General features: G+C 35.3%; 2 protein-coding genes across 4 annotated transcripts in view; one reads left to right on the top strand and one right to left on the bottom strand.

Moving 5' to 3' along the window:
• The first annotated feature begins 11,114 nt into the window (after positions 1-11,114).
• Positions 11,115-12,962, top strand: LOC142235448 (uncharacterized). Its single transcript, XM_075306703.1, has one exon. It carries the CDS (start codon positions 11,115-11,117, stop codon positions 12,960-12,962), a length of 1,848 nt encoding a protein of 615 aa, XP_075162818.1.
• A 1,896-nt stretch (positions 12,963-14,858) lies between these two features.
• Positions 14,859-24,539, bottom strand: part of TfAP-2 (transcription factor AP-2) — a 158,078-nt gene continuing 148,397 nt past the window's right edge. For all 3 annotated transcript variants that reach the window (XM_075307317.1, XM_075307319.1, XM_075307318.1), the window contains exons 7-8: positions 15,721-15,888; positions 14,859-15,635 (exon numbers count right to left, since the gene is read on the bottom strand). In XM_075307317.1, the coding sequence (XP_075163432.1) occupies positions 15,525-15,635; positions 15,721-15,888 (279 nt within the window). In that variant the 3' untranslated portion in view covers positions 14,859-15,524. The remainder of the gene's footprint in view (positions 15,636-15,720; positions 15,889-24,539) is intronic.

The following is a 24,539-nucleotide window of genomic DNA, read 5'->3' as shown; positions in this document are numbered from 1 at the left end:
CAGCAATCCGTTATTGATTTCATTCCACAAGGTCTTTTACTTGAATACATGTGTAGAGACATCATCTTCATGTTTCCACACTCATAGACCAATTAAAATAGAGACATACCTTGATAATTCACCATGGTGCTGTTTATTTGCAGTGCGCAGTCATTCCACTCAATTGCGCAGTCAAGTGACTCAATTTCTTTTTGGAAAACGAGAATTATCGTACAAATCAGTCAATTTGCATTACAATTTCTTTTTGGAAAACGAGAATTATCGTACAAATCAGTCAATTTGCATCTACGGTGTGCAGACAAACTACAGCGCTGTGAATTCACTTTCGTTGTCTATACCTTCCTTGGTCTATGCCACACTCTTAGAAAAATATGTTTTTCATATATTCCGATATAAACAAAATGTGTTTCGGGCACAATTTTAAAACACAATATATTTAAGTGCAAGCATGTAGTGTTCCTAAACTAACACTAAATGTTTGGGACACCTATGTTAATATGTTAGAATATATTATGTTTGGGGGATGAATGTTTCATAAAAATCATATGTGTGAATGCAAACACATAGACCAATTAAAATAGAGACATACCTTGATAATTCACCATGGTGCTGTTTATTTGCAGTGCGCAGTCATTCCACTCAATTGCGCAGTCAAGTGACTCAATTTCTTTTTGGAAAACGAGAATTATCGTACAAATCAGTCAATTTGCATTACAAAAAAGGTGTGGATGTATATAATTTTACATGTTTTTCCAATATTTGGTGTTTCATCAAAATAACAATCGAAAGAAAACAAATTAAAGCCAAATTTAAAAATCACTCAATTGCAGACGAAAAAGAGCCATCTACGGTGTGCAGACAAACTACAGCGCTGTGAATTCACTTTCGTTGTCTATACCTTCCTTGGTCTATGGCAAACATATATAAATTTACAAATTTCGACTAAACATACATATGTTGTGATATTTTATTCAAAGCGAAAGAGAGAGTATAGAGAAAAAAATAGAGATGGAAACCGGGAGAGTTGACAAAAGATATCAACATAACACAGCGAAAGAATCAAAAGAGAACAATTTCTGTGAAACCGCTTGTATGTTGATTCGGAAAACTGTTTTATGATAAGGCCAAAAATTTGATATGCTTAAGTCTAAATATTATTTAATTTGAATAAAGAGAATGGACATTCGGAACCAAGAGAATAGACATTTGAAAAACAAACAGCATATGTTTTCGCCTTGAGAGCAGCATTTTATGTATGTGTGGACATGTGTTTTGTTTATCATTTTGGCATTATGGGCACAATTTTTTTTTTGGTTCGTTAAAATAAATCAGGGGTCTTCAAAAAAATAACGAAAGGGCACTATACCCTTTTTAGAGTTGGGACAGTAAAATGAAATAAGGAGGAAATAGTGAAAAATTACACAGTAAAATGTATAAAAACAAAGTTTAGTTCCTCTTTATTAATAAGTAGTCCACGAAGAGTTGACGGACACCTTCAAATATAAAAGCGGGCATTAAGTTCGAGTTTTGCAGCTAAAACAATTTAAAAAGTTTATTTTCTTTAAAATGAATTATTAAAGAAAAATAAAAGGCATTTTAAAGCGATGGTATTAAATGCTAGTAAAAAACTGTTCACGCCTAAATAAATTTATGTTTATATTATAAAATTATTGATGTATGTTTATACTCAACTCCACGTTCTTCTTTTGGTAGAGTTTTTGAATTCCTTCCAAATTTTAAAGTTTTGTACCACAAACAGTTTTTTGTTACAAAATTTTTATTTTTGCAATAAAAAAATAATATTTTATCCAAAAATCAATCAATTTCGTTTATATCAAGCACTGTTACTGACTATAAATCTTTAATAACCCACATTTCGAAGTTTCATTATAAAAATTTAATATAGTATAAATATAAATGTGTAAATTAAAAAAAAAAAAAGTGATCGGTCGGAGCAGGGATTGAACCCACGACCCTTTGCATGTAAGGCAGACATGCTAACCACTGCTCCACGTGGCAAACAAATATATGTTTCTGTTAAATAATGTTAGGTTTGCACGGGCTCGTGGGCTCTGCAAACTATGCGATATAAATGTAACTTATCCCTTTCCGACCTATAACCGATCCACGTGATAGATTTTCCTAAATTTTTGAATTCTGTTATTTATGTGTACATAGAACATTTTAAATTATTAAGTTTGTTCAGTTTGATCCTGTATCCTGTTTTTTCAGGATACGCTCAATTGTTGCAGTCCGTTAAATTCCGGTAAAAGGCCGGACGCAAAAATATCAAAAAACACAAAATAATCACGAAGTTACTGTTTGCATACAATATTTAATATGTTTTCTTATTGAAAACACTTGTTTGATGAAATATTCCACAATTTAAATAATTTTAATTTATTTGCAAACTTACCTCTTCCACTCATTTTTACAAATGCGCAAAGTGCACTGCTGAAACTATAAAATTAATATGAAAAACAAATATTTATAACGGTTCTTCACATTTTTAGACAAAGAGAGAGCATACACAATTATTTTTTTGCCGCTCTTATCGCAGTACGTCATATATTAAAGAAATTATAGAGACTTAAACTTACCTGTACAATTGTGCGTACACGGTCGGAAAGGGTTATAACGATAAGTATCTGCTGGTGACCATAACAGCTACGTAGCCTAGTGGATAGTGTGTTGGCTTACAAACTGTATGGTCCTCGGTTCGATTCTCCGTGCAGGCGAAAGGTAAACTTTAAAAAAATTATAAAAGTGAATAATTTCTTCAACATTATTTGTATTACAGAAAAAAGTGCCAAGAACAAATATATTTCGTGGACGTGAAAATTACGAGTATGTTAGGGAATGAGCACAATCGTCTTTGGGAAAAATTCTTCCAAGCATATAATATTTTTGGGCGTAAAATGCTTCCAAACATATAATATGTTCACATAAAATAAACATAATAATGTTTCGGCAGTATCCAATAATATATGTGCTTCCTGCAAAATATGTTTGGAACATATGTTAAAGAAGTGATTTTTTTTGAGGGTGCATTCAAAAGAAAACAATTCTGTACACATCTTGAATAGCTGATCTTTAGACGTTCCCAATAAACACAAACGTTTGAAAAATGCTAAATTTCAACAATTTTTCAAACATGTTTTCAAAGGATTAGGGTAATATTCAAGTTGAGAAATTGTTGAGAAAATCGCGTTCTCAACAAAAAACAGACATTACCCTCAACAGTGAAATTCAACACATTACAATAATATCTCAAGTGTTATCCTCAAATGAAATGCATCGCTACTCAATAATTTGTCAAACAATTTTCGATGCGAGTCAAATTCAAAATTAACATCGTTGCAAATACTTTTCAACCTAAATTTGTATGAATGATATCCCCACTTCAAATTGAAAGTTAAAGCCAAAATTCTATGAATTTTGTATAATTTATTCATTTTCATCAAAATAAAATATATAATAATACACTACACTACATAATACACTACAATAAATAATAATCTTATTAAACATATCAACAAATAAGAACAAAAAAAAAACAAACAACAAAACTTTAAATATCTTAAACATTATTAGTAAACACTTTTGCATTGATAATTCGATTTCCTTCCTTTTGGTGTCATAAAACAGCATTAAAATTTATTAACATGCGGGCAATTTGAAATTAGGAACGTACTGGACCGCGTGTTAGAATAGATTTCCAGCAGAAGGAATTCACAAAATATCCATTTTAAACTGATAATAGGATATAAATTAAACTGACGATGTGATGAACATTTTCATCCAGAAGTGGTTGATTTTAACAATTTGTTGTTTTTAACAATTTTAATTGGTTGCACTTTGAAATGTTTCTGGAAGCTTTTTCTTGTCGATAAGCCACTCATTTTTCATTGGTCAGCTTGTTAATGTTTGCAAGAATGTAGCATCCAAAGATTTTAGTTTTCTGCAAAGAGATTTAAATTTAGTGACTTGTCTAAAGTTTTGATTTAATTTGTCATATAGACTTACCCATTAGCGTAGTTAGACAATTTTCCTAGGGGGGGCTTTAGCCCCCCCCTAGCTAAAAATTTACAGACTGAACTTATAGGTTCAATTATTGCTTTATTTCATAAAAAAGAATACAAAAATAGACATCAAAATAATAATAATAATAAAAAGCAACTAAAAGTAGTTCCACACTTTTCCCTGCAAAAAATTGGGATTTATTTTAAAGGCACAACTTTAAAAGCACTTCCAGAAATGTCCTCACAAAGAAGTTAATTATATTAACTACACAGGAAGTTTTTTACTTCAGTTTTTTCATATTTTAATGTGTAATTTTTGTTTCCTTTTTTCAAATAGCTTGAAAAAAGAGTAAGAATAAATAAAATGGTAAAAATTATTCAAATTTTGCCACAAAAATTCTAAATCCATTATAGAAAAATCGATAATTTTTGAAAATATTCAAACAAGCGTTAGAATGCATTAAAAATCATAAAAATTATTATAAATTAATGTTTCTTGAAGCTCGAGGTCTTTATAAATATTTATATAATTCTAACAAAAGGTCGACCAAAAATCAAATAAAAAACGAATAAATAAAAATTATTTATTTGGGAAAATATCACACAACGATATGGATCACACCGTAAGAAGTGATGCAAATTTATTGCAACGGCTGTTGAAACGGTGGACATTCGTTCTATGACGAGTTCCTATTACATTCATCTCTTCTCCTCCACTTTTGCACCACTTCCGGACCCAAAAAGAACATTTTCACTTCTTTTTTGGCGACGCTTTTTTGCAGCATTATTAAGATATTAATTTATGAAAGAATAGTTTTAATACCAATTACTATTTTTTAATTAAGATGACTAAACCAGACTAAAAAATATAATAAAGGAGCTTTACAGCCTGTTTCTGTATGTCGAATGAGCTCTGTGGATCGACTAAACTGGAAACAAACAGCTGAATTTATAACCAAAAAACAGCTGTTTCTATGCATTTCAGTTGATCGATTGAACTCGTTCGACATACAGAAACAGGCTGTTAGTTATTCAACTAAACCATAAATATCAGACTTCAAACATTGCCATCGGCAACTGCTACCACAACCCAGGTAATTCGATTGTCATGAAAGTCTTTAGCGGAACTTTGTGCGGTTGTATATACTTGTTTAATTTTTAGAAAAATGTAAAATGGTAAATAGGTTTTCAAATTCTGGAGGGGGCTAAATTTTTTCTGGGGGGGTCTAAGCCCCCGCCCCAGAGGCCTTCCTACGCTTATGGATTTACCAATTATTATAAACTATTTGAAGCAGTTCCAGTCAATTGTCCGACTTTTTTCATCGCTCAGCTTTTTAATGTTTTCAAGAAGGTAGAATCCATAATTTTAATTTTCTGCAAAGACATATACATTTAGTGACTTCCTTAAACTTTTATTTCATTTTTATACCCTCCATCATTGGATGGGGGTATATTAACTTTGTCATTCCGTTTGTAACACATCGAAATATTGCTCTAAGACCCCATAAAGTATATATATTCTGGGTCGTGGTGAAATTCTGAGTCGATCTAAGCATGTCCGTCCGTCCGTCCGTCCGTCTGTTGAAATCACGCTAACTTTCGAATGAAACAAGCTATCGACTTGAAACTTGGCACAAGTAGTTGTTATCGATGTAGGTCGGATGGTATTGAAAATGGGCCATATCGGTCCACTTTTACGTATAGCCCCCATATAAAGGGACCCTCAGATTTGGCTTGTGGAGCTTCTAACAGAAGCATATTTCATCCGATCCGGCTGAAATTTGGTATATGGTGTTGGTATATGGTCTCTAACAACCATGCAAAAATTGGTCCACATCGGTCCATAATTATATACAGCCCCCATATAAACCGATCCCCAGATTTGGCTTGCGGAGCCTAAAAGAGAAGCAAATTTCATCCGATCCGGCTGAAATTTGGTACATGGTGTTGGTATATGGCCTCTAACAACCGTGCAAAAATTGGTTCACATCGGTCCAAAATTATATATAGCCCCCATATAAACCGATCCCCAGATTTGGCTTGCGGAGCCTCAAAGAGAAGAAAATTTCATCCGATCCGGCTGTAATTTGGTACATGATGTTGGTATATGGTCTCTAACAACCATGCAAAAATTGGTCCATATCGGTCCATAATTATATATAGCCCCCATATAAGCCGATCCCCAGATTTGGCTTGTGGAGCCTCTAAGAGAAGCATATTTCATTCGATCCGGCTGAAATTTGGTACATGGTGTTGGTATATGGTCTCCAACAATCATGCAAAAATTGGTCCACATCGGTCCATAATTATATATAGCCCCCATATAAACCGATCCCCAGATTTGGTTTGCGGAGCCTCAAAGAGAAGCAAATTTCATCCGATCCGGCTGAAATTTGGTACATGATGTTGGTGTATGGTCTCTAACAACCATACAAAAATTGGTCCACATCGGTCCATAATTATATATAGCTCCCATATAAACCGATCTCCAGATTTGGCTTGCGAATCTTCAAAGAGAAGCAAATTTCATCCGATCCGGCTGAAATTTGGTACATGGTGTTGGTATATGGCCTCTAACAACCGTGCAAAAATTGGTTCACATCGGTCCATAATTATATATAGCCCCCATATAAACCGATCCCCAGATTTGGCTTGCGGAGCCTCAAAGAGAAGAAAATTTCATCCGATCCGGCTGAAATTTGGTACATGATGTTGGTATATGGTCTCTAACAACCATGCAAAAATTGGTCCACATCGGTCCATAATTATATATAGCCCCCATATAAACCGATCCCCAGATTTGGCTTGAGGAGCCTCAAAGAGAAGCAAATTTCATCCGATCCGGCTGAAATTTGGTACATGATGTTGGTATATGGTATCTAGCAACCATGCAAATATTGGTCCACATCGGTCCATAATTATATATAGACCCCATATAAACCGATCTCCAGATTTGGCTTGCGAAGCCTCAAAGAGAAGCAAATTTCATCCGATCCGCCTGAAATTTGGTACATGATATTGGTATATGGTCTCTAACAACCATGCAAAAATTGGTCCACATCGGTTCATAATTATGTATAGCCCCCATATAAACGGATCCCCAGATTTGGCTTGCGAAGTCTCCAAGAGAAGCAAATTTCATCCAATCCGGTTGTAATTTGGAACATGGTGTTAGTATATGATCTTTAACAACCGTGCCAGAATTGGTCCATATCGGTCCATAATTATATATAGCCCCCATATAAAACGTTCTCCAGATTTGACCTCCGGAGCCTCTTGGAGGAGCAAAATTCATCCGATCCGGTTCAAATTAGGAACGTGGTGTTAGTATATGGTCTCTAGCAACCATACCAAAATTGGTCCAATCACACAAAAATTGGTCCACATCGGTTCATAATCATGGTTGCCACTAGAGCCAAAAATAATCTACCAAAATTTTATTTCTATAGAAAATTTTGTCAAAATTTTATTTCTAGATAAAATTTTGTTAAATTTTTATTCGGATCATAATAAAATTTTCATCATTGTCAAAATTTTATTTCTATAGAAAATTTTGTCAAAATTTTATTTCTATAGAAAATTTCGTTCAAATTTTATTCGGTTCATAATCATGGTTGCCACTCGAGCCAAAAAATAATCTACCAAGATTTTATTTCTATAGAAAATTTTGTCAAAAGTTTATTTCTATAGAAAATTTTTTTAAAATTTTATTTCCGTAGAAATTTTTGTCAAAATTTTCTTTCTATAGCAAATTTTGTCAAAATTTTTATTTCTATAGAAAATTTTGTGAAAATTTTATTTCTATAGAAAATTTTGTTAAAATTTTATTTCTGTAGAAAATTTTGTCAAAATTGTATGTCTACTTTGTCAAACTGAATTATATACGTATTGGATCGATCTTTTTTGATTTAATATTTATATACCACGTATGGACTTACATACAATTTAGAAGATGGCGTTAGGAGGTTTTAAGATACCTTGCCATCGGCAAGCGTTACCGCAACTTAAGTAATTCGATTCTGGATGACAGTGTTTAGAAGAAGTTTCTACGCAATCCATGATGGAGGGTACATAAGCTTCGGCCTGGCCGAACTTACGGCCGTATATACTTGTTTTATTTTCACTTACCTATTTGTTACCGACTGTAAAATATCTGATGAATTGATGATTAAATTAATGAAATTATCGATTATCGCTTTTCTCAAGCATAGATGTATCGCAAGCATTTAAGTACTAAATTTGTTATCCTAGGTTTAAGCATTCTCACTTTCACACTCATAATCATTTGCACAACTGAATTTCTGTGTTACGCAACTCTAAAAACTAAGGTGAATTATCTTTTAATCTGAATTTCACATAAAATTAAATAAATAATATTTTCGCTGTAGAATTTTAAAGCAGCATCACCGAATCTGCTATTGGAACTTGGTTTTATTTTTTACAATTCTTTAAAATTCTTACCTAAGAATATGTCGCAACACGGAACTGGTGTTTCGTCGAGCTGCTCTGTGTGCCAAGAACTGGATGACAGCAATATGATGACGTGTTCCAAGTGTAAATCTAATTACCATCTCAGCTGTTGTAATATTGAGAGCGATCACGGACTCACTAATTGGACATGCCAAAACTGTCAAGGAAAACAACAAAATGATGTCTCTAACCTCAATCAGCGTTGCACAACAGACTATGGTAATATTGAACACCACAATGAAACTTCTTATCTCTTTCAGCCGTCAACTTCTGATACCCGACCCTTCACTGCACCTGTTCGCGTCGATATGACTTTGAGAAAACAGCTACAATTGCAGCAACTCGAAGAAGAGATGGCTCTTAGGAAAGAGTTCATTAAACGTAAATATGAATTGTTGCAATCAGATTGTGCTGAGGAAATTCGCAGTGATAGCAACAATGAACAAGAGCAAAATGATCAGCCAGTGGAAAGCAACAACAATAGATCAAACCTGAATAATTCACAGTATGTACCTGAACGCAGTGACATCATAAACACAACCCAGCTTAATAACAATTGTGAATGCGGACAATTAGCTCAGACCCAAACCCCAGTGTTGGACCTGACCATCAATCAAAGTCACAATAATAATATGCCAGCACTAAACCAACCGCTGTCTCACAGTACACATAGAAATTATCAGGCCTTATGTACGAACGTACGAAATGTACAGAACGGTTGCCCGCAACAAAATGATCATACATTAAACATACCTTATGATACTAATCAATGTAACAATAATGTTTTGACAGGTGCGGGTGTAAACATGTCAAGTGATATAAATCTTTCGGCTACCCAGTTTTTTGCAAGACAAAATTTCTCCAAAGACTTACCTAATTTTAACGGCGATCCGCGTGAGTGGCCTATTTTTATTAGTGCATTCGAGCAAAGTACAAATGCTGCCGGGTATAGCAACGAAGAAAATTTAATTCGATTGCAGAAATGTCTACATGGTAAGGCTCGTGATATAACCTAACCTAACCTACGTGCCAGCAAGTTAGAAGACTATTTAATTAACCCTACTCTCTTGCAGGAACTAGTAGAAAAATTATCACCAGATTTAATGCTACAGTGGGCATTGCACTCAAAAGACAACCCCAGGCCAAACTTAATGGATTTTTCGGATTGGCTTTATTCTATTGCCGAAGCAACTTGCAGAATTACCGTTCCTATATTTGACACGACTGTGGAAAGAAAACAAACAAGAAGAGAGAATCAGCTTCATTTGCATTCAACTAATACCGAGAAACCACAGTCCCCTCAATGCTTTGTGTGCGAAGAGCACCATAAATTAGGAGAGTGTGCTAAGTTTTCTGATATGTCAGTTGCCGAACGATGGGATGTGGTTAAAGCAAAGAGGCTCTGCAGAAATTGTTTTGGAAGGCATAGACGTAAATGCTGGTTTCAGAGAGAGTGCGGTGTGGATGGATGCAAAGTTTTTCACAATTCTCTACTCCATAACAGCGATCATCAAACTGTAAGTACATCAATTCCATTAAACAGTCATAGAGGGCGTAGTGTAGATGAGTGTTTCTTTCGAATTGTACCAATAACTCTACATTATGACAGAAAATCAGTGAAGATATATGTCCTAATGGACGACGGGTCCACATTAACATTACTAGAAGAGAATGTGGCGAATATGTTAGGAGTCAAAGGAACTGGGGATCCACTTTGTATACGTTGGACAAGTGATGTAGTTCGTTTTGAGGATGAGTCAAGGAGATTCAATTTAAAAGTTTCTTCACAATATAGTTCGAAACTGTATCCAATTAACAACATACATACTGTAAAAAATCTTAATCTGTCTCCCGAGACTATGACTGTTTGCGATATCAAAGAGAAATACCCACATCTAAGGGAAATTCCGTTAAATGAATATAAAAACGTTGTTCCATCGATGGTTATAGGGGTAAATAATGCGAATCTCATTGCGTCTATTAAAATAAAAGAAGGCAAATGGAATCAACCCGTAGCTTCCAAAACTAGATTAGGGTGGACTCTTTTCGGCGGAGGCCAAAGTGGGGGTAGACTGAATCTACATTCTTGTGCATGCAATAAAGATGACGATATGCATGAACTTATAAAAAAATACTTTTCTGAAGATGGGCTTGCTACAATGCCTTGCACAGCTGAGCCAATGTCAATAGAGGACGAACGTGCAGTTCGTATTTTAGAAGAAACTTGTAGATATGATAATGGGCGATACGAAGTCGGCCTTTTATGGAAAGCTGATAATCTGGTATTTCCCAACAGTTTGCCACACGCAATAAAACGTTTGAATTGCATTAAACAAAGAGCTAATCGTGATCCAAAACTGGCTGATTTATTAAAACAACAAATAAATAATTTGGAAGAGAAGGGTTATGCCGAACGGCTGCCGAACAACGTTATTAATGAGCCCAATTCTAGGGTGTGGTATCTCCCAACGTTTATTGTGAAAAATCCAAACAAGCCGAATAAAATTCGTTTGGTGTGGGACGCTAGACGCTGCTAGAAGCGACAATATTGCATTAAACGATTTGCTGTTGAAAGGGCCAGATATGCTAAGGCCACTTATGCATATTTTATTTAAGTTTAGAATGGGAGCAGTCGCTGTTTGTGGTGACATAGCTGAGATGTTCCACAGGATACGGGTAAGAGAAGCTGACGCAAGCGCTCAGCGTTTATTGTGGTGGAACGACGAAAATTCCATTCTTGTATATCAACTAAATGTTCTCACTTTTGGTGCTTCATGTTCCCCTTTCATATCACATTATGTTAGAGACAAAAACGCGGTTAATTTCGCCAGTGGTAATCCGAAAATTCTTCAAGCGATTACTAGGCAACATTATGTGGATGACTACATTGATTCGATGAACACAGTTTCTGAAGCTATTGAAGTAGCTCTGAAAGTTCGAGAAGTACATGCAAAGGGTGGATTTGTTATGCGGAATTGGTCATCAAATTCAAATGAAGTTTTGCAGGCTCTAGGTGAAAAACAATATGTTGAAAATAAGACTTTCGAATGCAATGAGGATGTTGTAAAATATGAAAAAATACTCGGCCTATATTGGGAGCCAAAAGGCGACGTTTTTAGAATAAATATGAAATTCGCTAGAATTCGACGCCCCATATTTGATGAAAATATACGACCAACAAAAAGAGAAATCCTACAGGTATTAATGTCGGTCTTCGACCCTTTAGGATTTGTTGCCTGTTTTTTGTCGTACTTGAAATTAATTCTTCAACATATTTGGCGCAGTGGCTTGGATTGGGATGAAACGCTTAACGACGAATTATTCAGGATGTGGAGAAATTGGCTAAGCTTTCTCCCAATTATATACGGCGTCTCCATTCCACGATGTTATTCGTTGAACTTGCCAAACGAAATATGTGATGTCGAGCTGCATACTTTCGTGGATGCTAGCGAGGAGGCATATGCAGCCATATCTTATTTTCGCATTGAGTGCAACGGGGAAGTAGAGTTGAAATTAATCGCTGCAAAATCGAAAGTCGCCCCGCTAAAACCAATCCCTCGCCTTGAGTTGCAGGCAGCGGTTCTTGGGACGAGACTTACGAACACAATATATACGCACAGCATCAATATACGCCTCAAAGTAATGTGGACTGATTCTAAGACCGTTTTGCAGTGGATGACAGATGATCCACGAAGATACAAACAATTCGTTATGTTTCGGATTGCAGAAATTTCAAAATACACTGAAATATCTGAGTGGAGGTGGGTCCCAACTTCAATGAATGTCGCCGATTTCGCTACAAAGTTTAGGCCACCTACCCACAACTACAATGATTGGTTCAATGGGCCAAAATGGTTAAAAGAGTCCGAATGCTCCTGGCCAAAAAATACACACACAATTTCTCCAGATACAAGCGAAATTCGTCCACGATACGGTCATATCCATACTCGCAAGAAAATATTCCTTTCCATCAATGTTGATTACTTTTCAAGTTGGTTTAGGCTACATCGTGCCGTCTCTAATTGGGTTGTCCTGATAGACCGACTTCATATGAAAATTAAGGGGGACAAAATGCCTGTGGTAATGAGCGCAACTCATTTAAAGAAAGCAAAGGCTATTATTTTAAAGGAAGCTCCGATAAGTTGTTTTCCGGATGAATATCTATCGTTACTTCACGAAAAATATTCTGCTAATAATGGAGCATTCCACAATCTTAATGTTTACATAGATAACGATGGATTAGTAAAGGTAAAGAATCGCGCACAATATGCCAATGAATTTTGTGGATACCAGAATGATCCAATTATATTATCTGGTAAACATCATTTAACAAGACTAATTGTCATGCATTATCATCTCGCATACCATCACTTGAATCATGAAACGGTATTGAACGAAATTCGTCAGGTGTGTTTCATTTTGAATCTTCGAGTTCTGTATAAAAATGTGCGACGTAACTGCCAGAGTTGACTCCGCTAAACCTGTTGCTCCACAAATATCCCCATTACCAGCCGCTAGACTTGGAGCATTTCAAAGGCCTTTTACATTTGTTGGTGTGGACTATTTCGGTCCAATGTCAGTTATGTTTGGAAGAAAATCTCTAAAGCGTTGGGGAGTGCTCTTCACATGCCTTACTATAAGGGCCGTACATATAGAAATAGCGCACTCACTTTCAACGGATTCGTTTCTAATGTGCTTAAGAAATTTCATATCAAGACGAGGAACCCCGACCGAAATATATAGCGACAACGGGACTAATTTTCGTGGAGCAGATCGCTTTTTAAAAGAAGATATAAAAAATATTGATTTTGGAATCGTTGGTACCGAAATGGCCTACAAAGGAATTACATGGAAATTTAATCCACCTGCTTCTCCCCACATGGGGGGAGCATGGGAGAGATTGGTCCGATCGATTAAAACTGTTTTGAAAAAAATTTATCCTTCTCAAAAATTTAATGATGAAAGCTTCAGGAGTTCTCTAATGGAAGTGTAAATGATTGTAAATTCACGACCGTTGACATACGTATCTCTTGATACCGAAGATCAAGAAGCAATCACCCCAAACCATTTTCTGTTGGGTAGCTCGAGCGGGGCGAAGCCGTTTTGTAAGGCAGAAAACATCGACTACAGAATGTGCCTTCGGCAGAGCGAGATATTTGCAAACCTGTTTTGGAAGCGATGGGTAAAGGAGATGCTCCCTACCTTGACAAGGCGCTGTAAATGGTTTCAGAAGGTGAAGCCAATTGATGTCGATGACATTGTCATTATTGTTGATGAAACCTGCGAGAGAAATACATGGCTTAAGGGAAGGGTAACAGAAGTAACGACGGCAAAAGATGGTCAAGTTCGCCGAGCAAAAGTACAAACCAAAAATGGGATACTAGAAAGACCAGCAGTGAAACTGGCTGTGATTGACGTCGGCAATAATTGGAAGTAACGGTCACGAGGTAGCCCTTTACTGGGGGGAGAACTGTTACCGACTGTAAAATATCTGATGAATTGATGATTAAATTAATGAAATTATCGATTATCGCTTTTCTCAAGCATAGATGTATCGCAAGCATTTAAGTACTAAATTTGTTATCCTAGGTTTAAGCATTCACACTCATAATCATTTGCACAACTGAATTTCTGTGTTACGCAACTCTAAAAACTAAGGTGAATTATCTTTTAATCTGAATTTCACATAAAATTACACTACACCGGATTCTATTATACAACCAGAACCAGAAGCCGGATAGTGAAAAAATTGGCATTTTTCGTTAATCGCAAAAGCGGGGTTTTTACCACCGGTTAACCGGTTTTCTATATTTCAATGCATCTTCATCTTCAACTTGAATCCTTTGAAAAAATGTTTGAAAAATTGTTGAAATTTAGAATTTTTCAAACGTTTGTGTTTATTGGGTTGTTTTTGTTAACGCAGGTCAGTCACACACTTGGTAGTGACTGGGTTGAATGCACTCAGTAGAGTTCTAATAGATGTTGGTGGCATACGACACTTTTCATTGGTTTGGAGTTTCCAGAATCGGGTAGGCAGGGATTTAGGCAATTCCACTGTTTCCAAATCATCTATCCAAATCCACTGTTTCCAAGTCATCAACCGCCTACCATACAATCGGCAATCATTACATGGCGATCCTGGTTATTCAGTAAACATTACACCGGTTAACCGGTGTCGGTTTTGGACACCCTAGTCATGAAGCAAGAAAAGAACAGTACTTCCAAAGATTTTTTTTGATGATGTTAGTTTGAATTTCTCAAAGAAATTCAAATAAAAAAGAACAAGGTTTTTTCTTTGCGTGTACTCACCTCACGCTTAATAACTTGTGAATATTAGATCTTGCTTGGAATGAAACGAACACCCAATAGTGATAGCCAATACGTTTTATTTATTTAATAAAAACAACTAATATTATGTTTTTCATTATAAATATAATACGTTTACTCAGTTTATAATTTTATTGGGACTGTCTAAGATGGACAAATCATTCTCTACGTTGGAAATGTCCACGCTTCTGGTCTGTTGGCCTCTGAAGAAATAAATTCTCTAACTTCTTTTGTAAGTCTGGATACATTCGAGATCGCTATCTTTACATGTGTGTGTGGTGAAGTCTTTTGTTGGCAAGTTGTAATTATATTTAAAATGTATGTATATATATTGAGGGGTGTGGTGTAGCTGGAGGGTGGTGCCTAGCTGTAAATTTATTCACTGAATGTATTCACTACTTATTGTACTAATCGAGTGAGTTTGTTTTCAAATTAAACTATTAATTTACATGGACATATGCAATTCATAATTTTATGTACTATTTAAATTCTATACACTTATAATTACCAATTTATGTATATATATATACACATAGATATATGTGTTTGTGTAGTAAGTTAGGCCTAATAATAATAATAATAATAATAATAAGAAATGCAATTACAACGAATCGAAGTGCACGCCCAGTGCAATTGTGATACAAGAATGCTCAACCGAATACTACGTTTGGAACGTTAGTGCTGGGATATTTTAATATGGCTCTATCATTTCTTATCATTGTCCAATTTGTTTTTGTCCAGAGACGATGATACCATGCCTCCTCCATTGGATGGATATAATTTCTCCAGATAATTGAGAGATTCATTGAGGAAAGTCTATCAAAAAAAAAAAAAAACGAAAAAAATTACAATATTTTTATTTGAAATTTACAATATTTACATATTGATGGAAATAAGTTACCTGGAAGGCATGCAAAACAGCCATAATTGCTGGTGACCCAAACCCATGGGTAATAAGTGAGAAATGTGTAAGATGGCGTTGCATTGAGGGTTCCAATAAATGCTGTGATCTCGTGCCATACTGAGTAGTGCGATCTTGGCTGAGTACCTGCATAAGCTCTTTTGTTATCTGCAAGAGAAAAAATTGATAAACATGTAAAATAACTTTCGTTACCGATCGATAGATTCTAAAAGACAGTGGAGTAATAGTAACCAATGTTTTCCGTAGATTTGATTTTGTTAACAAAATTCGGAGTCCTGTTTTTCAATTTGTCCAAAGATTTTGATTTAGTCTATGATACATACAATACTTGATCAAATTTCATTGAAATCGTGGGCATGATTAAAACGCACCCACGCCCAGAAAAAAGGGGCTCTAATGTCAACTGAACTTTATTTTAATTCATGAAGATTAGTTGATTTTAGTTAAATTTTGCACAATATGAGTAACTGTTCCTTATTTGAATAATTTTTTGCTAACTTTAATGACGTGAACTAAAAATAAGGAAAAAAGTTGTATACAATATAGTGCACAATTTTACTAAAAAATAAAATAGTTCATATTTTCCTAAATTGGCAGAAGTTTGCTTAAATTGAGTTCATAAGTCTCTCAAATGAGTAAATTTTACTAAAATTGTGCCTGTCTCGCGCTAAAGACATTTTAACAATTTTAAATCCAATTTTTTCTTCCAACAGAAAAAAATTAATTATTTTTAAAAAATTTTCTTCAATTTGACAAAAAGTATTAGATTATTTGTAACATGTTGCAATTACAAAACTATTTTAGTTAAAATTTTCTAAAATAAACCTACATTTTCTTCCACGTTGGGGTCACTTTTTTTGGGTGCATAGAAGGAATATGATCAACCAAACCTGTTTCAAGAGCAAACGCTATTTTTCCGTGAGCGTGGATTTTATCGTATCGTGAATTTTATCGTACACGTAACTTTGTCTTAAACGAGATATTGATGATAGCTTACTCACGTAAATTCACGACACATTTAAGTACGTATTTGATTTACACAAAAAATTGTAAACTGTTTTATAGCAAGAACGAACTACCGCGTGCGAAAATTGAACAAAATTATACTCCACATTTTGAGATTTCCACAAGCGTTGTTAAAACCAGGAAAATTTAATGCCCTGGTGTACCTTTTTAAGTACAACTCACGAAATTACACCCTCTCATAGAAAAAAATGAAATATTTTTGGGAATCAGTCGAAAATTTTAGTTTGCTTTTTTCCAGTGTGTTTCAAGCCGATATTATATTTGGTTCGGAAGTTATTGTGGCTCCAACAGACGGACGGACATGTCTAGATCAACTATTTTACCACGATAATTTATATAAAATAAGGCTAAGTCTCATATTGTGTAAAATATTTTCAATGAGTGGTATTCATATCATATTTATTTTCTTGGGAGCCACCATGGTGCAATGGTTAGCAGGCCGGCCTTGCATACGCAGGGTCGTGGATTATCCCAAAGATTATAGATTTGAGGAAGATGGGAGATTGGCTTGCGTCATACCAAATGTTGCATTTACCAGATTAGTTTAATACATGTTTGTAATCTTTTAGTTGTTTTTAGTTTTTATTTTTTTAATGAAAAATGTAATTTTCTTAATGGAACAATGTTAAATTTTAGGCAACAACAAAAATATTACATTTTCCCCTTTATGGAAATTTATTTCGTGCTCTTAATTTCTTTTTATTTGCATTTTAATGCTATGTCAATACTTGTCGTATACGCGTTTGGTTCGAGTATTAAACTAATGTGGTAAATGGTTTGATGTGCTCAGTAGCCAATCTCTCATCTTCCTCTTCTATAATCTTTGGATTATCCAACCTCAGTAATACTGGTGACATTTCTGAGTGTTTCAAAGCTTCCCTAAGTGGTTTCACTGCACTGTGGAACGCCGATCAGACTCGGCTATAAAAAGGAGGTCCCTTGTCATTGAATGTTGCTAGTTTCTACGCTAACAAAACTGGCATTCATATTTTAAGGACAAGAAACCTTTGTATTCACGACAATATTTTTTTCAGTGTAAAGTATATATAGCCCTCATTTAAACCGTTCCCTATATATTGCTGTATATTTTTGTAGTTCACAACTTTTTCCGATGCGGTGGAAAATCGGTGTATGGCGTTATTACACAAAAAAGTAAACTGTTTTATAGGAAGAATGAACTATACACAAAAAATTTTGTTACTCATAATAGCAAAAATGTTTCCTAAAACAGCAGTTTTTGTTTGCTGAAAAAGGGACAGCAGTAGAATAGTTGTTTCAGCAAACATTCGTTAGTTGAAACAGCAAACATTTGTTACAGCTAAAATATCAAACAAATGCTGCTGAATTAGCAAACGCTTTTGTTTTTGACAAACATCGCTGCTAAGTAGCAAACTGTGTTAGTTGAAATAGCTAACATTTTTACTGCAAATGTTTGTTGTCCCAGCAACAAAATTGGTCGTTTTTTAACGATATGTTGAAATGAAACCCGTAAATCATTTAATACTGTAACTTCTACATTTATTAAATGTGTGAAATAAATTGAATTCCATCAAAGTATTGGAAGTTGAGTTGGATTGTTGTCCAGGATTTATTTTCGTTTGTTGTACGTATATGTTTATACACGCGGATAAAACATAACAAAGTTAAGACAATCTGTAATGAAAAGTAAAAAAAAACAATTAGTAATTACACTAGTTTACACTAAAATTTACATTTGATGAGAGTTTGCTTTTTATGTATTTTCTTCTCTTGAATTCGAAAATAGAGGTTAAACATTTTTTAATGAAACAGTTTCTGAGATATCCTTATATTTTTATAAGCATATCTCAAGCTTAAGACCCTAGCAGTCATAGCTTACAATTATATTTATAATTTTATTGTAAATGTAATTAATTGATAAATAAATAAATAAAATAAGCATATCTCAGAAACATGACATAACAAATATTTTATTTTGTAAACTATGTTTAACATATCTATAGGAATTGTATTGAACGATGTTGTTAAAGTTTTTGATTTTTTGCAAAAACTCAAATTGATTCATACTAAAAGCATACATTATTCTCTTAAGGCTGTATTTAGTTGGCATTATTTCGCTAAAATAGCAACGTTGTAATTGTATCCTGGTTTTAATACTCACATTTAAGGTGAACTTTGTCAATTGTGATACATTCGGGTACAGTTTAGGTTAGCTATCGTGGCAGCCCGTTATTTCAGGCTCACTATGACTATTTAGTCCATTATGATACAGCAGTGTTGAACTTCTCTCTTGTCAGTGAGTGCCACCCGATTCCACGAAGTAAGCTCAAAGACAAGGAATCTCCTTTGTATAGCCGAGCCTGAACATCATTTCCCATTGCGATTACAATTTTAGAGTAGCTTTGAAACACTCAGAAATGTCACCAGCATTACAGAGGGAGTGATCCACCAAATCACCGTTGCAAAACTCTATGGTGTTTGGTCGAAACGTGGATTGAATCCATGATCTTTTGTATGCAAAGCGGGCATGAACCATTGTACGACGGTTGCTCCCATATATCAATGTATAATAGTAATTTTCCAATCAAAAATTTATTAAAACAAATTATTAAAAACAAGTACATACGGCCGCAAGTTCGGCCAGGCCGAATCTTATGTACCCACCACCATGGATTGCGTAGAAACTTCTACGAAAGACTGTGATTTAGTCCATACATGGTATATATTAGACAAAAAAGTTATGTATAGTTAAGTCTACAAATAATTACGAATCGATATGGACTTTTTGTACGTAGAGAGCCAGAATTGAAATATGGGGGTCGCTTATATGGGGGCTGTATACAATTATGAACTTGATATGAACCAATTTTTGTGTGATTGGGGATCGATTTATCTGAGGGCCATATATAACTATAGACCGATATGGACCTAGTTAGGCATGGTTGTTAACGACCATATACTAGCACAATGTACCAAATTTCAACTCACTCGGATGAAATTTGCTCCTCCAAGAGGTTCCAAAACCAAATCTCGGGATAGATTTATATGGGGCTATGTACGATTATGGACTGATATGGACCACTTTGGCATGGTTGTTAAATATATACTACCACCACGTACCAAATTTCAAGCAGATCGGATGAATTTTGCATCTCCAAAAGGCACCGGAGGTCAAATCTGGGGATCGGTTTATATGGGAGCTATATATAATTATGGACTGATAGGAACCAATTCCTGCATGGTTGTTGGATACCATATACTAACATCACGTACCAAATTTCAACCGAATGGCAAGAATTTTGCTCTTCCAAGGGGCTCTGGAGGTCAAATCTGGGGATCGGTTTATATGGGGCCTATATATAATTGTGGACCGATATCGACCAATTTTTGCATGGGAGTTTGAGGCCATATATTAACACCACATACCAAATTTCAACTGAATCAGATGAATTTTGGTCTTCCAAGAGGTTCCGGAGGTCAAATCTGGTGATCGGTTTATATGGGGGCTATATATAATTATGAACCGATGTGGACCAATTTTTGCATGGTTGTTATAGACCATATACTAACATCACGTACAAAATTTCAGCCGGATCGGATGAAATTTGCTTCTCTTAGCGGCCTCGCAAGCCAAATCGGGGGATCGGTTTATATGGGGGCTATATATAATTATGGACCGATGTCGACCAATTTTTGCATGGTTGTTAGAGACCATATACTAACACCATGTACCAAATTTCAGCCGGATCGCATGAAATTTGCTTCTCTTAGAGGCCTCGCAAGCCAAATCGGGGGATCGGTTTATATGGGGGCTATATATAATTATGAACCGATGTGGACCAATTTTTGCATGGTTGTTATAGACCATATACTAACATCACGTACAAAATTTCAGCCGGATCGGATGAAATTTGCTTCTCTTAGCGGCCTCGCAAGCCAAATCGGGGGATCGGTTTATATGGGGGCTATATATAATTATGGACCGATGTCGACCAATTTTTGCATGGTTGTTAGAGACCATATACTAACACCATGTACCAAATTTCAGCCGGATCGCATGAAATTTGCTTCTCTTAGAGGCCTCGCAAGCCAAATCGGGGGATCGGTTTATATGGGGGCTATATATAATTATGGACCGATGTGAACCAATTTTTGCATGGTTGTTAGAGACCATATATTGACACCATGTACCAAATTTCAGCCGGATCGGATGAAATTTGCTTCTCTTAGGGGCCTCGCAAGCCAAATCGGGGGATCGGTTTATATGGGGGCTATATATAATTATGGACCGATGTGGACCAATTTTTGCATGGTTGTTAGAAACTATATACTAACACCATGTACCAAATTTCAGCCGGATCGGATGAAATTTGCTTCTCTTAGAGGCCTCGCAAGCCAAATTTTGGGGTCCGTTTATATGGGGGCTATACGTAAAAGTGGACCGATATGGCCCATTTGCAATACCATCCGACCTACATCAATAACAACTACTTGTGCCAAGTTTCAAGTCGATAGCTTGTTTCGTTCGGAAGTTAGCGTGATTTCAACAGACGGACGGACGGACGGACGGACGGACGGACATGCTCAGATCGACTCAGAATTTCACCACGACCCAGAATATATATACTTTATGGGGTCTTAGAGCAATATTTCGATGTGTTACAAACGGAATGACAAAGTTAATATACCCCCCATCCTATGGTGGTGGGTATAAAAAGGACTTTAAAAGGAATACAATATTATACAATACAATACTTACCAAATATAACAAAAAAATTGGAAAATATATTCCAAAACAACACAAAATAATTTTTCAATTTTTCAGTTTGTCTCGTGTTTTCGTTTAAAAGTGATGCTTTGACGGCGTTGGCGTTTGACATATCGACGTTGACATTTGTCAAAACCTACAATAGGTCTGTTCGCGTACTTTTTTTTTTAGCAATAAGTATGCAATAAAAACTATCAAGTGAGTAATAGTGCATTTGACTCTCTTTGCTTAAAATTGCTGAAAAGTACGAGAATGCAATCCAGTAACTATTTGTTTATTCAAAATTTGAGCTTCAAAAACATTAAACGTATTCAGTTTTTTTACCATCCAGTATAATTGCGGACATGTACATTTTACTTGGTTTTGTTGTTATCAAACACTCTAGCAAAAACTTGCAATTTCTCAATCTGATAACTGTCAACTGTCGGCTTTTTGGCGTAATCAATCGACTTCTTGTAAAAAATTATGATAATTATCAAAAATTATAGGGTTCTCGAGCGGAACACTAAATAAATATGCTATCAAAGTAAGACCAAAGCAAAGTAGTTGGAAATTGGCAGAGATTTTGTTTTTTTTTTTTTTTAAATGGAAACATAGCTGCGCTGCGTTCTTTGTATTCGCGCGATTCAATAACTTCTGGAGGAGGTAAAAATAATTTTTGCTGTCACAGAATCCGGATTTTCATCGGAAAATCATCTCGACAAATGAGGCTCATTTCCACCTCGGGAGTATATGTCAAAATGCAAAATTGTCTTATCTGAGGGTCCTTTATTCTCAACGTACGACTTAGTTTGGTTAGTGGCCTTGCGGAGTTACTTTGATTTTCTTCACAAATGAACTTGTTTTTTGGTTGGAGCTGGTTGGTGTTGAACTGGACAACGCTAACTTTTAACAGTTACGTGTCACACAAGCTACTCTTTTGCAGGAAACGTTTCCAAGCTGGGCAATCATAATAAGCCACCAAGATATTGCGACTTTAAAACCTTCCTGTGGGGCCATGTGAAAGAATGATATCAACCCAGCGTCGAATCACAGCCTCAACGATAGAATTCACATGAATATATTTGGTTGAAATTGCTTTTCATTATCAACTGCATACTTTTCGCTTTATTATGAAATAAACATCCGAACATTTATCTCTTATTGGAAAATACTTTATAAAAATATAGTGTCCTTTTAGAGGATCTTCATCAAGTTGAGTTTTTCTGCGGCTGTTTTTGCACGGGAAATAAAATTAGGATTTTGTAGAATAGCCGTATATCGACTACCGAAGACATTGACATGTTAGATTTGTGGTTCCGGGACAAATATTTATGTTAGCCACATATTCATAGAAGTTAAGCGTATACAAATCCCGGGGTCCATTTAATTAAAACAAGTATATACGGCCGTAAGTTCGGCCAGGCCGAATCTTATGTACCCTCCACCATGGATTGCGTAGGAACTTCTACTAAAGGCTGTCATCCACAATCGAATTACTTGGGTTGCGATAACACTTGCCGATGGCAAGGTATCGTAAAACTTTTTAACACTGTCTTCTAAATTGTAAGTTAGTCCATAAGGGGTATATATTAAACAAAAAAAAGGCTGATTAAACACGTATATAATTCAGTTTGACAAAATTTTCTATAGAAATAAAATTTTGACAAAATTTTCTATAGAAATAAAAACTTGACAAAATTTTCTATAGAAATAAAATGTTGACAAAATTTTCTATGGAAGTAAAATGTTGACAAAATTTTCTATAGCAATAAAATTTTGACAAAATTTTCTATAGAAATAAAATGTTGACAAAATTTTCTATAGAAATAAAATGTTGACAAAATGTTCTATAGAAATAAAATGTTGACAAAATTGTCTATAGAAATAAAATGTTGACAAAATTTTCTACAGAAATAAATTTTTTACAAAATTTTCTATAGAAATAAAATTTTGACAAAATTTTCTATGGAAATAAAATGTTGACAAACATTGCTATAGAAATAAACTTTTTACAAAACTTTCTATAGAAATGAAATTTTGACAAAACTTTCTATAGTAATAAAATTTGACAATTTTTACATGGCTGTTAGAGGCCATATACTAACAAAATGTACCAAATTTCAACCGCATCGGATGACTTTTGCTCCTCCAAGAGGCTCCGGAGGTCAAATCTGGGGATCGGTTTATATGGGAGCTATATATAATTATGGACCGATATGGACCAATTTTTGCATGGTTGTTAGAGACCATATACTTACACCACGTACTAAATTTCAATTGGATCGGATGAATTTTGCTCATCCAAGAGGCTCCAGATTTCAAATCTGGGGATCGGTTTATATGGGAGCTATATATAATTATGGACCGATATGGACCAATTTTTGCATGCTTGTTAGATATCGTATACTAACATCAGGTACCCAATTTCAAACGGATCGGATGAATTTTGCCCCTCCAAGAGGCTCAGGAGGTCAAATCTGGGGATCGGTTTATATGGGGGCTATATATAATTATGGACCGATATGGACCAGTTTTTGCATGGTTGTTAGACACCATATACTAACACCACGTACCAAATTTCAATCGGGTAGGATGAAGTTTGCTCCTCCAAGAGGCTCCGGAGGTCAAATCTGGGGATCGGTTTATATGGGAGCTATATATATTTATGGACCGATATGGACCAATTTTTGCATGGTTGTTAGAGACCGTATACTAACATCAGGTACCAAATTTCAACCGGATCGGATGAATTTTGCCCCTCCAAGAGGCTCCGGAGGTCAAATCTGGGGATCGGTTTATATGGGGGCTATATATAATTATGGACCGATATGGACCAATTTTTGCATGGATGTTAGAGACCGTATACTTAGACCACGTACCAAATTTCAACCGGATCGGATGAATTTTGCTGCTCCGGAAGGCTCCGCAAGCCAAATTTGGGGATCGGTTTATATGGGGGCTATACGTAAACGTGGGCCGATATGGCCCATTTTCAATACCATCCGACCTACATCAATAACAACTACTTGTGCCATGTTTCAAG

The sequence above is a fragment of the Haematobia irritans genome, chromosome 4 (assembly GCF_050003625.1).
Source record: "Haematobia irritans isolate KBUSLIRL chromosome 4, ASM5000362v1, whole genome shotgun sequence".
Classification (NCBI taxonomy): Eukaryota; Metazoa; Arthropoda; class Insecta; order Diptera; family Muscidae; genus Haematobia; species Haematobia irritans.
Note: the sequence above shows the minus strand (reverse complement) of the source record. Positions and strands in the feature narration are given on the sequence as shown.

Coding starts and splice junctions, on each gene's coding strand:
- LOC142235448 (XM_075306703.1), top strand. CDS start 11,115: ATGGGAGCAGTCGCTGTTTGTGGTGACATAGCTGAGATGTTCCACAGG.